Below are 10,705 nucleotides of genomic sequence, written 5' to 3'. Positions count from 1 at the left end.
TTTCATACAAAGATCTCATCATTACTGTCACTTGTGTGTTGTGCTCTCATTTTCTAAAAATAGTAATGGAGTTACATCTTTCAACCTTTTATTGTATGTTGCTCTCACTTCATATATACGTTTTCAAAATTCAACTCATACTTAATTTTATATATTACCAATACATTAAAATTCATAAAGTCATAGATATATCGTACATAGTATATGAAAGGTTTCGTTAATTTCATAATTTGTGTCACTATGGTGAAATAATATACAACTATTAACAAATGTTTATTCATTATAATAATAATCTGATATTGTAAATTGTAAAATACAAAAGAATTCAAAATTCAAACAATTCCCACTTAAAAATCCTAACGGCACGTTACTCTCGCCACTATATCCGTTTATTAAATTCCCAAAAATCTAACGGCAAACAGATATCTCCGTTACCTCACCCCTTTTAAAACACCCCTTTCCCTCCGTTACATTTTCACAAACCCTCACACACAGAGTCTCTATTTTTTTCTCTCTCACACACACATTCTCTCTCAAAATTCAAAAAATAAAAAATAAAAAAAAATGAGAGAAATCCTACACATACAAGGAGGCCAATGCGGAAACCAAATCGGAGCGAAATTCTGGGAAGTCGTATGCGCCGAGCACGGTATCGATTCAACAGGACGTTACCACGGCGACAACGACACGCAGCTAGAGCGCGTGAATGTTTACTATAACGAAGCGAGTTGTGGTAGGTTTGTTCCACGCGCCGTGTTGATGGATCTAGAGCCAGGTACTATGGATAGTTTACGGTCAGGTCCGTACGGGCAGATATTTAGGCCGGATAATTTTGTGTTCGGGCAGTCCGGTGCCGGAAATAATTGGGCGAAAGGTCATTATACTGAAGGCGCTGAGCTTATTGATTCTGTTTTGGATGTTGTTAGAAAAGAAGCTGAGAATTGTGATTGTCTTCAAGGTATATATAATTATATATATATATATATCTTTTCATTTTCATTTCATTTCATTATATATATGTATATATATATAATTGTATAGAGAGATGATTGCTGTGTTTGTTTTATGTGAATCCGATTTGTTTCTGAATTTGATTTTTATACATAAGAGGTGTTATACTTTATTACTGTTTAGTTTTCATAATAATCTGATCTGAATTGCGGTGGATAGGATTATTATTGAGTGTGTTTGGTGCTGGTTTAATTATTTAGCTGAATTAGGATACTTGAAGGTGTTTTCGTAATGTGTTAATTAATTTAATTTTATTGTCAAATATAAGGTTAACAGAGAATTAAGTGCTTTTGAGTTAATTCTGAATTGAAACGCAGTCTTGTTGTGTGTGTAATTGTGAGTTGCGCGGCTTGCTTGTTTAGTTACGATTGCTATAGATGAAGGTGTTACATCTTGTTTAGTGAAAGTGTTGCAGATCTGGAAATTTTTTGAGAAATCAAATCCGATAGATGTAAATTTAGCCGTACAGTCAGTTCATGTACTTGTTTAGGTTAGGTTTCAGCTTAATGCCATTACATCAGTGTTATTTAAGGTCTTTAAATTATTGAAATAGGATTCACTTTTTTTTAATGATTTCGTAGATTGACTAGATCATCTTTTTTTATTACGTTATTTGGCTTCTATTACTATTCTAACCCATTATGGATGTGTGTGAATTGGAATTTTGATTAGGTTTGATTGCACATATTAATCTATTAGGTGTGATTGTTTTAATAATTTATCAGTCAAGCTACTATCTAACTGTTTAATTTCTATTTGAGTATCTTTATCTCCTCACTGAGTAACTGAAGAATTAATAATTATTTGTGACTCTGTAGTGTTTTATTGTAGTTATTCCTATGTAAGTACTAGGTCTTTTACTCTACCTATAATGCATAAGCATTATGCCTGCAAAGCTCCTCTTAAACTGAACACTATAATAAGTTTTCTTAAAACAGTGTTTGATATGGTTTACTGTGGCATGTTTAAAGCATTTGTAGCATTTAAGTCGTGGTTTTCTTGGTTATTTTCAGGTTTCCAGGTGTGCCATTCCTTGGGTGGTGGGACTGGGTCTGGAATGGGAACCCTTCTCATTTCCAAGATCAGAGAAGAATATCCGGACCGCATGATGCTAACCTTCTCTGTGTTCCCATCTCCAAAGGTTTCTGATACTGTTGTGGAGCCATACAATGCAACGCTCTCTGTGCATCAACTTGTTGAGAATGCAGATGAGTGCATGGTGTTGGACAATGAGGCTTTGTATGACATTTGCTTTAGAACCCTGAAGCTCACTACACCAAGCTGTGAGTTCCTTTCTTTCTGAGTGATATTTGTTTACGAAAGTTGAAATAATTAGATTTTTGTTTATCATACTTGCTGACCCTTTATCTTTTTTGTTTGTCATTCAATACTTTTTAATGCATTTAACACATCTTTATCATGCTTTTCTGCATTCTCACGCGAAATGCTATTAGTAGAGATGCCATTTCTGACTTCTTAACTTAGGAATGGGTCAATTCGAGTGTGTTTTATCTTCCACAGTCATGTGAAATTGTAAGTAATGGCCATAAATGGGATGGGTCAAACGGGTTGATCAAGTTGAACATTGCTCCAACTCCCTTTTGATGCTTACAAACTTCTAAATCAGATCATTAGAATATACAGATTATACTCTTTTCTCTTGATAATATTGTTTGATCAACATAAATTAAGACATTAATAATAACGGACCAAAACTTTTTGTTGGTCATCCTGCCCTGGTTCAGCCTGTTGCAACCTATACATGATCCATGTCAACCACCAATGGTTTTGACCCATTTCCCTACCCTCCTGTCATGCCCTTTTTTTCCATTAGGTTTGCACAGAGTCTCCCAAAACTTGAAAATCGGAGATTTCTAAATTATGTTTAACTTGACTTCTGTTTGTGTTACAGTTGGAGACTTGAATCATTTGATTTCTGCTACCATGAGTGGGGTGACATGCTGCCTCCGTTTCCCTGGTCAACTCAACTCTGATCTCCGCAAACTTGCAGTCAATCTCATCCCCTTTCCCCGTCTACACTTTTTCATGGTTGGATTTGCACCACTAACATCTCGTGGGTCCCAGCAATACCGAGCCTTAACTGTACCTGAGCTCACCCAACAGATGTGGGATGCCAAGAACATGATGTGTGCAGCTGATCCTCGCCATGGGAGATACCTAACAGCATCAGCCATGTTCCGTGGTAAAATGAGCACAAAAGAAGTTGATGAGCAGATGATTAATGTGCAAAACAAGAACTCGTCCTACTTTGTTGAGTGGATCCCCAACAATGTTAAGTCCACTGTTTGTGACATCCCTCCAACTGGGCTTAAGATGGCTTCTACATTCATTGGGAACTCGACATCAATCCAGGAAATGTTCAGACGGGTCAGTGAGCAATTTACTGCTATGTTCCGCAGGAAAGCTTTCTTGCATTGGTACACTGGAGAAGGAATGGATGAGATGGAGTTTACAGAAGCAGAGAGCAACATGAATGATCTAGTTTCTGAATACCAACAGTATCAAGATGCAACTGCTGACGAGGAAGGGTATGATTATGAAGACGAAGAGGAAGAACTTCAGGAGGAGGCTTGAGTCTCTTGGGTTTGTTCGCTGACGTCTTTGCTTTATATGTGTGGATTTTATAAAGTCTCTGTCACCTACTTAGTGGCATGCAATTTGGTTGATATTAGCTATTTCGCTATTACTTTGAAATGTTTTTTTTAGCAAGTACCTATGATTTTGAAATTTAGCCTAATTACATTCTAGATGTTATGGTTTTTGTCATGCCATTTGGAGACGTGATGATTGTGTAATGGTTTGAAGTCAATTTCCTGCTTGCATTTTGTGTCCCCCGCAATTTGTTCCTTTGCATATTACGTGGTGAATTTTCAGTTTGTTTATATTCTTTCATGATCAATGGCTGAAATCGTGTCTGATTGTAATCTGTATTCATGCATTTTATTGCATTTGCATCTGTTGATAGCAGAGTTGGACCGATTAGTGGTTAATTATACTTATACCTGTGTGGGGCAAATATCAATGAGCTAGAGATGGCCAGATGGGTTCAAAAGACTTATGAAGCATATACTTATATGATCTCTTTTTTTATATAGTTCGTTCTTTGTTTAATAAAGTAAGTTATAATGTGAACTATGGTTTGAAACCATACCAAACTCTTTTAAATAGTTAACTTTAGTTCATGAAAACTGTGTTAAAATTAAAGTTTGACCATTAAGTTTATATACATACAACCAACAAAAATCGTATACAGATAACAACCATAATTCATAATCATCCGATAGCCTGCATATCATCATTCATTTTACAATTTCCTATGCCGATAACATCATATGACCAGTTCTAAACTTCTTGTAGCTAGCATATTATGCATGTTAAATGGAAAGCAAGATAATTTTTATGTAAAAGCTAAGATGATGGTCATGTAATACTAAAATTCATATAAATCTGCTCCAGCTAACTGCTAAAGTGATATCAATCAAGAGGACCTGTTTTAGACAAAATCAATAAGTAAAGCTAACCTTGACACAGTGTGAGTGGCATGAACATAGAACCTCAGTTAAGCACCAGTTATTCGTAGCTGAATGTCTTCATTGAAAAAGGATACCAATACTGGGTTACATTTGAAGAAGATTGGTTAATGCAACCGATTGCACTTTTGATTTAACTGGTTTATTCACACATTAGCATCTAATGAAGTTAGCATGAAAAGGGACATTCTGATCACAGCCAGATCATATCCAGCTAAAAAAGGGTTAATGCACTGGAGGGTCAGTATTCTTACAGGTTTTTTTTTTCATCATTTGGGTCACTCAACTGTTATATCTTATATCAATGACCTTTCATTGCATTAAATCTTACCGAGGTGAGGTAATCAGGTTATTCTTAACATATGACTTATGATTTTAAAATTTATTTGAAGGTAGACTTGATTTGATATAAAAAAACAAAGTTGAATGATCCGATCAATGACTCTCAGGTGCATTAACCCTTTAATCAAAAAGGGACAATGTTGTCTTTTAAAAGATAAGATCACAACCCAAGGGCCTTGGTCCCTGTAGTATCTGAGGTGACCCGTCAATCAGGGTTCTACCCCGATCACGGACCATATGTGGATGTGTGAACAGTTGCCTTTCTTAAAAAAAGAATTTAAGAATTAAGATCACAACCAGATTGTAAGAAAGCATTTAGTTACCGCAAAAATCTGAACAAATTGTATCTTAACATCATCTACTAATGTTTGATGGAGTATTAAATGCCTGGTTTCTTCTTCAATTGTTAATGGTATTAATGCCAATTGAGTTTGATCTGAAGCTTGTTTAACACGATTTGATGCATAAATGATCGTATGAATCTTCAAAGAAGAAGTACCGAATGATTTGTATTAACAAGTATACTCGGTACTACAATAGTTACTCCTAATTGCCAACCAATCGGCATCAGGAAACTACGAAAAATGATTCCAAAACAATTGACCTTTTCCAATACATCATTAACAAGTATACTCAGTACTAAAATAGTTACTCCTAAATGCCAGCCAATCGGCATCAGGAAACTATGAAAAATGATTCCAAAACAATTGACCTTTTCCAATACATCTTGTGATTTCCAGCGACTGATGAAGTTGAACTGGTATCATTATCTGCAGTTGATACTATACGTCTATATCACCTCCAGAGAACTTATTGCTTGTAAACCAACTTTATACCTTTAACATTTACAAAAGTCCATAAATAAATCAGGGATTGGCTATTACCTGGTAGTATTTACAACAGTTGCCGGAGAGTGTTATCATTGTGAGTGTTTCCAGATCTTTATTTCCTTTCAATAATCATCGGGAAAAAGCGTGATGTTGGCTAATATAGTTCGCACTATCTGGGTTGGGCAAGAGGATGACATACAGGTGATGAACTCTTTGCTGGCATTCAGATTAATTAAAAACAAATGCACATATATGTGTTATATCCACTGTTAGCACCATTTAAACATAGTGTCAAGGAAAATACAAGAACCCAAGTGCATGGAAACTCTTTTGTTAAAGTATGCTATTTCTTATTAAGATATCATTTCACTGTTCAGCATAAAGCTAATAACTCCAGTACCGGAAACTATATTCATGACAAAAGCTATAGTTTTCTCTTTATAGAACAAGTACTCATACATAACTAGAACTCTTAAGTTGAAATAACATATTGAAAGAATGATACCCAATTGACCAAACAATAAAGTACTACACATCTAACTTTTTTCTTGATATTTTTTGCCCTATCTAAGCTCCAAACTTGGGGACTTTAGCGGTGGAGATACGAGTAAGGAAGTGTTCTGCTACAATCCTCCTTTGGATCTTCCCTGTTGCGGTTTTTGGAACAGAATCCGTGATGAACACCTTCTTAGGAACCTTGAATGCAGCAAGATTCTTCTTGCAGAATCTCGAGACTTCTTCCTCATCAAGGTTTGATCCTTCTCTGGGTATGACAGCACAGTTTATCTGCAACACACGAATTTCATTTTAATAAGATACGTAAGCCATTAACTCAAACACGGAATGCAACGTTTCACATGTAATAGCTTAAAAGCCTGGGTCAGGAAGTCTAGGATACCTTTTTCCTTCAATGTTTAATAAAATTTCTGCATTGTGCAAATATATATGCTTTTTACAACCTTTTTTTTATATCAAACAATGACATAGATGTTGTAACCAAACTTTTCAACTAGATTCAACCACCACCATAAAGAGGTACAGTTGAACAAGACGTATCCACGTCAGGATATAGCTTTTTACATGATGCAACAAGTTGGTAAATTCCCATTTTCCGTTTAAAGGATTCTGGAAAGACCATTATTCAGTTTGAGAGTCTAAATCTTTTTGTTTCGGCATATAAAAAAGAATATAATCATACAATGAATAAATGTTATCCATATGTGATACCCATTGTTGCTCAAAGATCATGACAACTTTACATGCTGTTAACTTCTTAAGTTAGAATCTTTTGATTTTTTTCCTTCTTTTTAGTAATCGCGGTTCCTGGCCTCTGGCCAACTAATCCACGAGGTCTAATTCCACCACCACATAAACTCGAGCGGGTGGCCTATGTTGTAATTTTCTTTTCCTATGTTTTTTGCATGAGTCCACATTTGAGCCTTATACCTCCAATTCCCAATATTAACTAAATGTTTATAGAAAGAATTTAAAATTCAGTATAATTAAAAAAGGTCATAAATTTGGTGTATTGTACCTCTTCGCCATATTTCTCATCGGGCACACCAAAGCAAACAGCTTGGGCAACATCTGGGTGTGACAAAAGGACAGCATCGACCTCAATTGGCGATATTTTCTCTCCTGTAAGAATAATATATTAACAAACCGATCACACATAAAGCCAATTTCTGTATAGATTAACTAGTCACTACTGACAAGCATACCACCTTCAAATAAACTATGTTATTATTTAACTATATCTTGACCGAATTGGCATCTAACAACTAAACATACTACAAAGTGATCTACTTTATAATTAGATATTGTATATTACAAACCAATTAAAAATGCCCAAGTCACATGTCGCGTTGGTTGGACTACTTTATTACTAATTCTTCCTTTAACAAGAATTTTGTGACTGTGAAATAATCGAGATCCACAAGTAATAGAATATGGCATACTTTAGGTCCTTTAATTTCTATGGCTATACCTATAAAGACCCCACGTAACCAAACAAAGATGTTTAAAGCAAAAAGACAAATTATTTTGGCACTTGGCAAACTTATAACGCCACTTAGTCATGGGTTAAAATCTTGGTCATAATTCATAATCAAATTTATCAAGGTCCACAAGTTACATAAAAGAAGGCAGCAATTCATGGAGTAAAAACCAAATATAAGATCTGTATTCATTCCTTCATATAATCTATAGAAATATAATTTCTATTTTTGAGCATATCTAATATAACTCATTAGTTTTGGTTTTGATATGAAAATTCAGATTCATGATCAGTACAAAATGACTAATCATAGTAAGTGGCTATTCCTTATTACATTCCGAAAGAAATTATCTGAGCATCACGTTTAAAAAAATCATATTAAAACATCCTTCTACTAACGCTCCAAATAACCGAACATTTGATATAAGATGCACGCAAATATTACTTCCATAATGAAAAGCAAAAAACTTGTCCTAAAAAACCTATCCTAAATAGTAAGTACCTAACTATGTTAGCATAGTACTAATCATTATGTAACATTTCTAATGTTTATTACGTATATATATGAAGTGAACAAAATAATACCTCCACGGTTGATCAACTCCTTAATCCGGCCAACAAGATGCAAGTATCCATCTGAGTCAAAAAACCCAATGTCACCCGTATGAAACCACCCGAATAAAAACGCGGCTTTATTTGCTTCCGGGTTATTCTTATACCCACTCGTAACATTAGGGCCCCGAATACAAACTTCACCATTTGCGCCAGCCTTTTGCTCCACACCACTTTCGTCCAAAATCGCCATTTCTTGACCCACGGGTTTCCCAACCGACCCAGGGATGTGTGGGCCATCTTCGGGCAACGGGTTGGAACACATCAAATGAGTAGCTTCGGTCATGGCATACGCTTCCAAGACTGGAGCGCCAAACGCCTCCTCAAGCCGAGCCAAAATGCTCGGCGCGAGGGATGCACTACAACTCCGGATAAACCGGAGCTTCGGGTACACTGGTTCGGGTTTGGCTAAATGACGGTCTAGTATGATTTGGTGAATAGTTGGTACCGCGGTGTACCACGTGGCATTATATTTAATCATGTCTAACCAAAAAGTGGTTGCGGAGAAACGCCCGGCAGCCGGGAGCGTGACAGCCGCTCCCGCACCGAGCGAACTCAGCAACCCGGCTAATAAACCGTGGACATGAAACAAAGGAAGGACTATAACGGTCGAGTCAAACTCAGTGAGTTTGTAAACCGATTTAATATTATTAACCGATGAATACAAATTACGTTGAGTCAGGGGCACGCCTTTTGGTCGGCTGGTGGTCCCTGACGTGTGTAAGAAAAGCGCCACGTCAGACGGATCGTTCACGATATTTTCCACTGGTTCAGAACTTGTAAGTTCGGAATCCGTGGAAAGGAGAACGCGAGACGCGGCGTCCTGTAACGACGCCGTGACGTGACGGATTCCGATTTTTGAGGCGGCTGACTCGGCCGCCTCGTTTCCTTCTTTTGCTGTGAGCAAAAGCTTGGACTCGGAATCCGATAAATAAAACTCAAACTCGTCGACCGTGTATGCTTGATTAAGCGGCGCGGCTGTCGCTCGGACACGAATAACCGCCAAAAACATGATCAAGTACTGCAAAACAAATAATTTATATCAAATTAATCTCTATTCTATGTACACAAAATTTAAAATATACGTATATGTATAGATATGATATATACCTCAATGGTGTTAGGGAAGGTGAGTGCAACGACGTCGTTTGGTTTGACACCGGCAGAGACAAGTGAAGAAGCGGCGTGATCGATTAGTTCATTGAGACGAGAATGAGTGATATCGAATTTGCCGGAAACGGAGACGGCGCGGCGATCAGGGAATTTGACGGCGATGTGCTTAAGTAATCCGGTTAATGTTTCCATATTTTTTTTTTTAATTGATTGTGCGTATAAGATACGAGATGGAAATGAAAATAATGAAAGTGTATGGGAGAAAAATGAAATTGTTAGGAAAAATGGAATGAATGATGATGGGATGAGATGGAGGGGAAGGTGATATATATATAGGGATTGTACGTAAAGGCGGCTTGTATTATTAGGATTGATGATTGACTGATGAGGAATGGGTGTGGAGGATGGGGGCGTATTTAGATGAAGATGAGGCCGTTTATGTTCGGCGAAGGTGTTTATTGGGGAAGGTGTACGACGTGGAAGCTAACTTTTTTTTTTTTCTAACTAAGGTGGGCACGAGATATAAGCATGCCAGTTATTGAGTTATGATTATTAGGAAAAGGAAAAAATACATAAAAAGGTAACATATTTACCTAAAATTCTTAAAAAGGGAACCAATTTTGTTTTTGTTTATTTAAATGATACAGTTTTCATAAATTTCCTAATAAGAGGAAGATCAGTAGTTTTAGACGCCAGTCAGCCGTTAACATCGTTAGTCTGCTTACGTGGCATTACTAACACAACTATTCATCTACTTCTTCCCCTTTCCACTCCATCCGCCGGAAACCACCCCCCTGCAGCACCACCGCCGCCTGCCACCTCTCCCTCGCCGGAAAACAGATCCGACAGCCACCACAAACAACCCTCTAGGGTTTTCTTCAACTCTAGACTCCAAATACTCCATCACCACCACTGCTCCGCCGCCGCTGCTGCTACTACTCCGCCACTGTTGCTTCTGTTCGACTTCCAGCCGCCACCACTAGACTCCATAATCGTCTAGGAGGGTAAGGAATAAGTGAGAAACTTTTTTGGGTTTGCGACATGAAAACTAAGCATGGACATATCTGTAACGACCTGTTTAGAAGCTTGAACGTTCCTCTTTCTTCTTGGACCGTCGTGGGGTGGTGATAGTACGACGGTACATGGCTGCGACGGGAAGAAAAGAGAGAAGAAAAAGAGAAAACATTAGGTTTTTAAAGAGAAAAGAAATGGGTTTTGTTTTAAAAGATTATGGAGTCGAGTGGTGGCAG

At 37.2% G+C, this 10,705-nt stretch overlaps 2 protein-coding genes across 2 annotated transcripts; one reads left to right on the top strand and one right to left on the bottom strand.

Moving 5' to 3' along the window:
* The first annotated feature begins 496 nt into the window (after positions 1-496).
* On the top strand, positions 497-3,863 carry LOC122586872 (tubulin beta-1 chain). The gene is made up of 3 exons (XM_043758885.1): positions 497-958; positions 2,025-2,294; positions 2,924-3,863. The coding sequence occupies exons 1-3, from the start codon at positions 565-567 to the stop codon at positions 3,604-3,606; spliced, it is 1,347 nt and encodes a 448-aa protein (XP_043614820.1). The 5' UTR covers positions 497-564; the 3' UTR covers positions 3,607-3,863.
* A 2,282-nt stretch (positions 3,864-6,145) lies between these two features.
* On the bottom strand, positions 6,146-9,761 carry LOC122586366 (probable CoA ligase CCL9). Its single transcript, XM_043758356.1, has 4 exons — positions 9,453-9,761; positions 8,316-9,363; positions 7,269-7,372; positions 6,146-6,520 (listed from the first exon to the last, which is right to left on the bottom strand). The coding sequence occupies exons 1-4, from the start codon at positions 9,645-9,647 to the stop codon at positions 6,302-6,304; spliced, it is 1,566 nt and encodes a 521-aa protein (XP_043614291.1). The 5' UTR covers positions 9,648-9,761; the 3' UTR covers positions 6,146-6,301.
* Between the last annotated feature and the right edge of the window lie 944 nt (positions 9,762-10,705).

Source organism: Erigeron canadensis, chromosome 2, assembly GCF_010389155.1.
Source record: "Erigeron canadensis isolate Cc75 chromosome 2, C_canadensis_v1, whole genome shotgun sequence".
Taxonomy (NCBI): Eukaryota; Viridiplantae; Streptophyta; class Magnoliopsida; order Asterales; family Asteraceae; genus Erigeron; species Erigeron canadensis.
Note: the sequence above shows the minus strand (reverse complement) of the source record. Positions and strands in the feature narration are given on the sequence as shown.

What these genes read in the sequence shown, in the direction of transcription:
- LOC122586872 (XM_043758885.1), top strand. Translation starts at nt 565, where the DNA reads ATGAGAGAAATCCTACACATACAAGGAGGCCAATGCGGAAACCAAATC. An exon ending in GAATTGTGATTGTCTTCAAG is followed by an intron (nt 959 to 2,024) that starts GTATATATAATT and finishes GGTTATTTTCAG; the next exon opens with GTTTCCAGGTGTGCCATTCC. An exon ending in GAAGCTCACTACACCAAGCT is followed by an intron (nt 2,295 to 2,923) that starts GTGAGTTCCTTT and finishes TTTGTGTTACAG; the next exon opens with TTGGAGACTTGAATCATTTG.
- LOC122586366 (XM_043758356.1), bottom strand. Translation starts at nt 9,647, where the DNA reads ATGGAAACATTAACCGGATTACTTAAGCACATCGCCGTCAAATTCCCT. An exon ending in CCTTCCCTAACACCATTGAG is followed by an intron (nt 9,364 to 9,452) that starts GTATATATCATA and finishes TTTGTTTTGCAG; the next exon opens with TACTTGATCATGTTTTTGGC. An exon ending in ATGAGAAATATGGCGAAGAG is followed by an intron (nt 6,521 to 7,268) that starts GTACAATACACC and finishes CGTGTGTTGCAG; the next exon opens with ATAAACTGTGCTGTCATACC.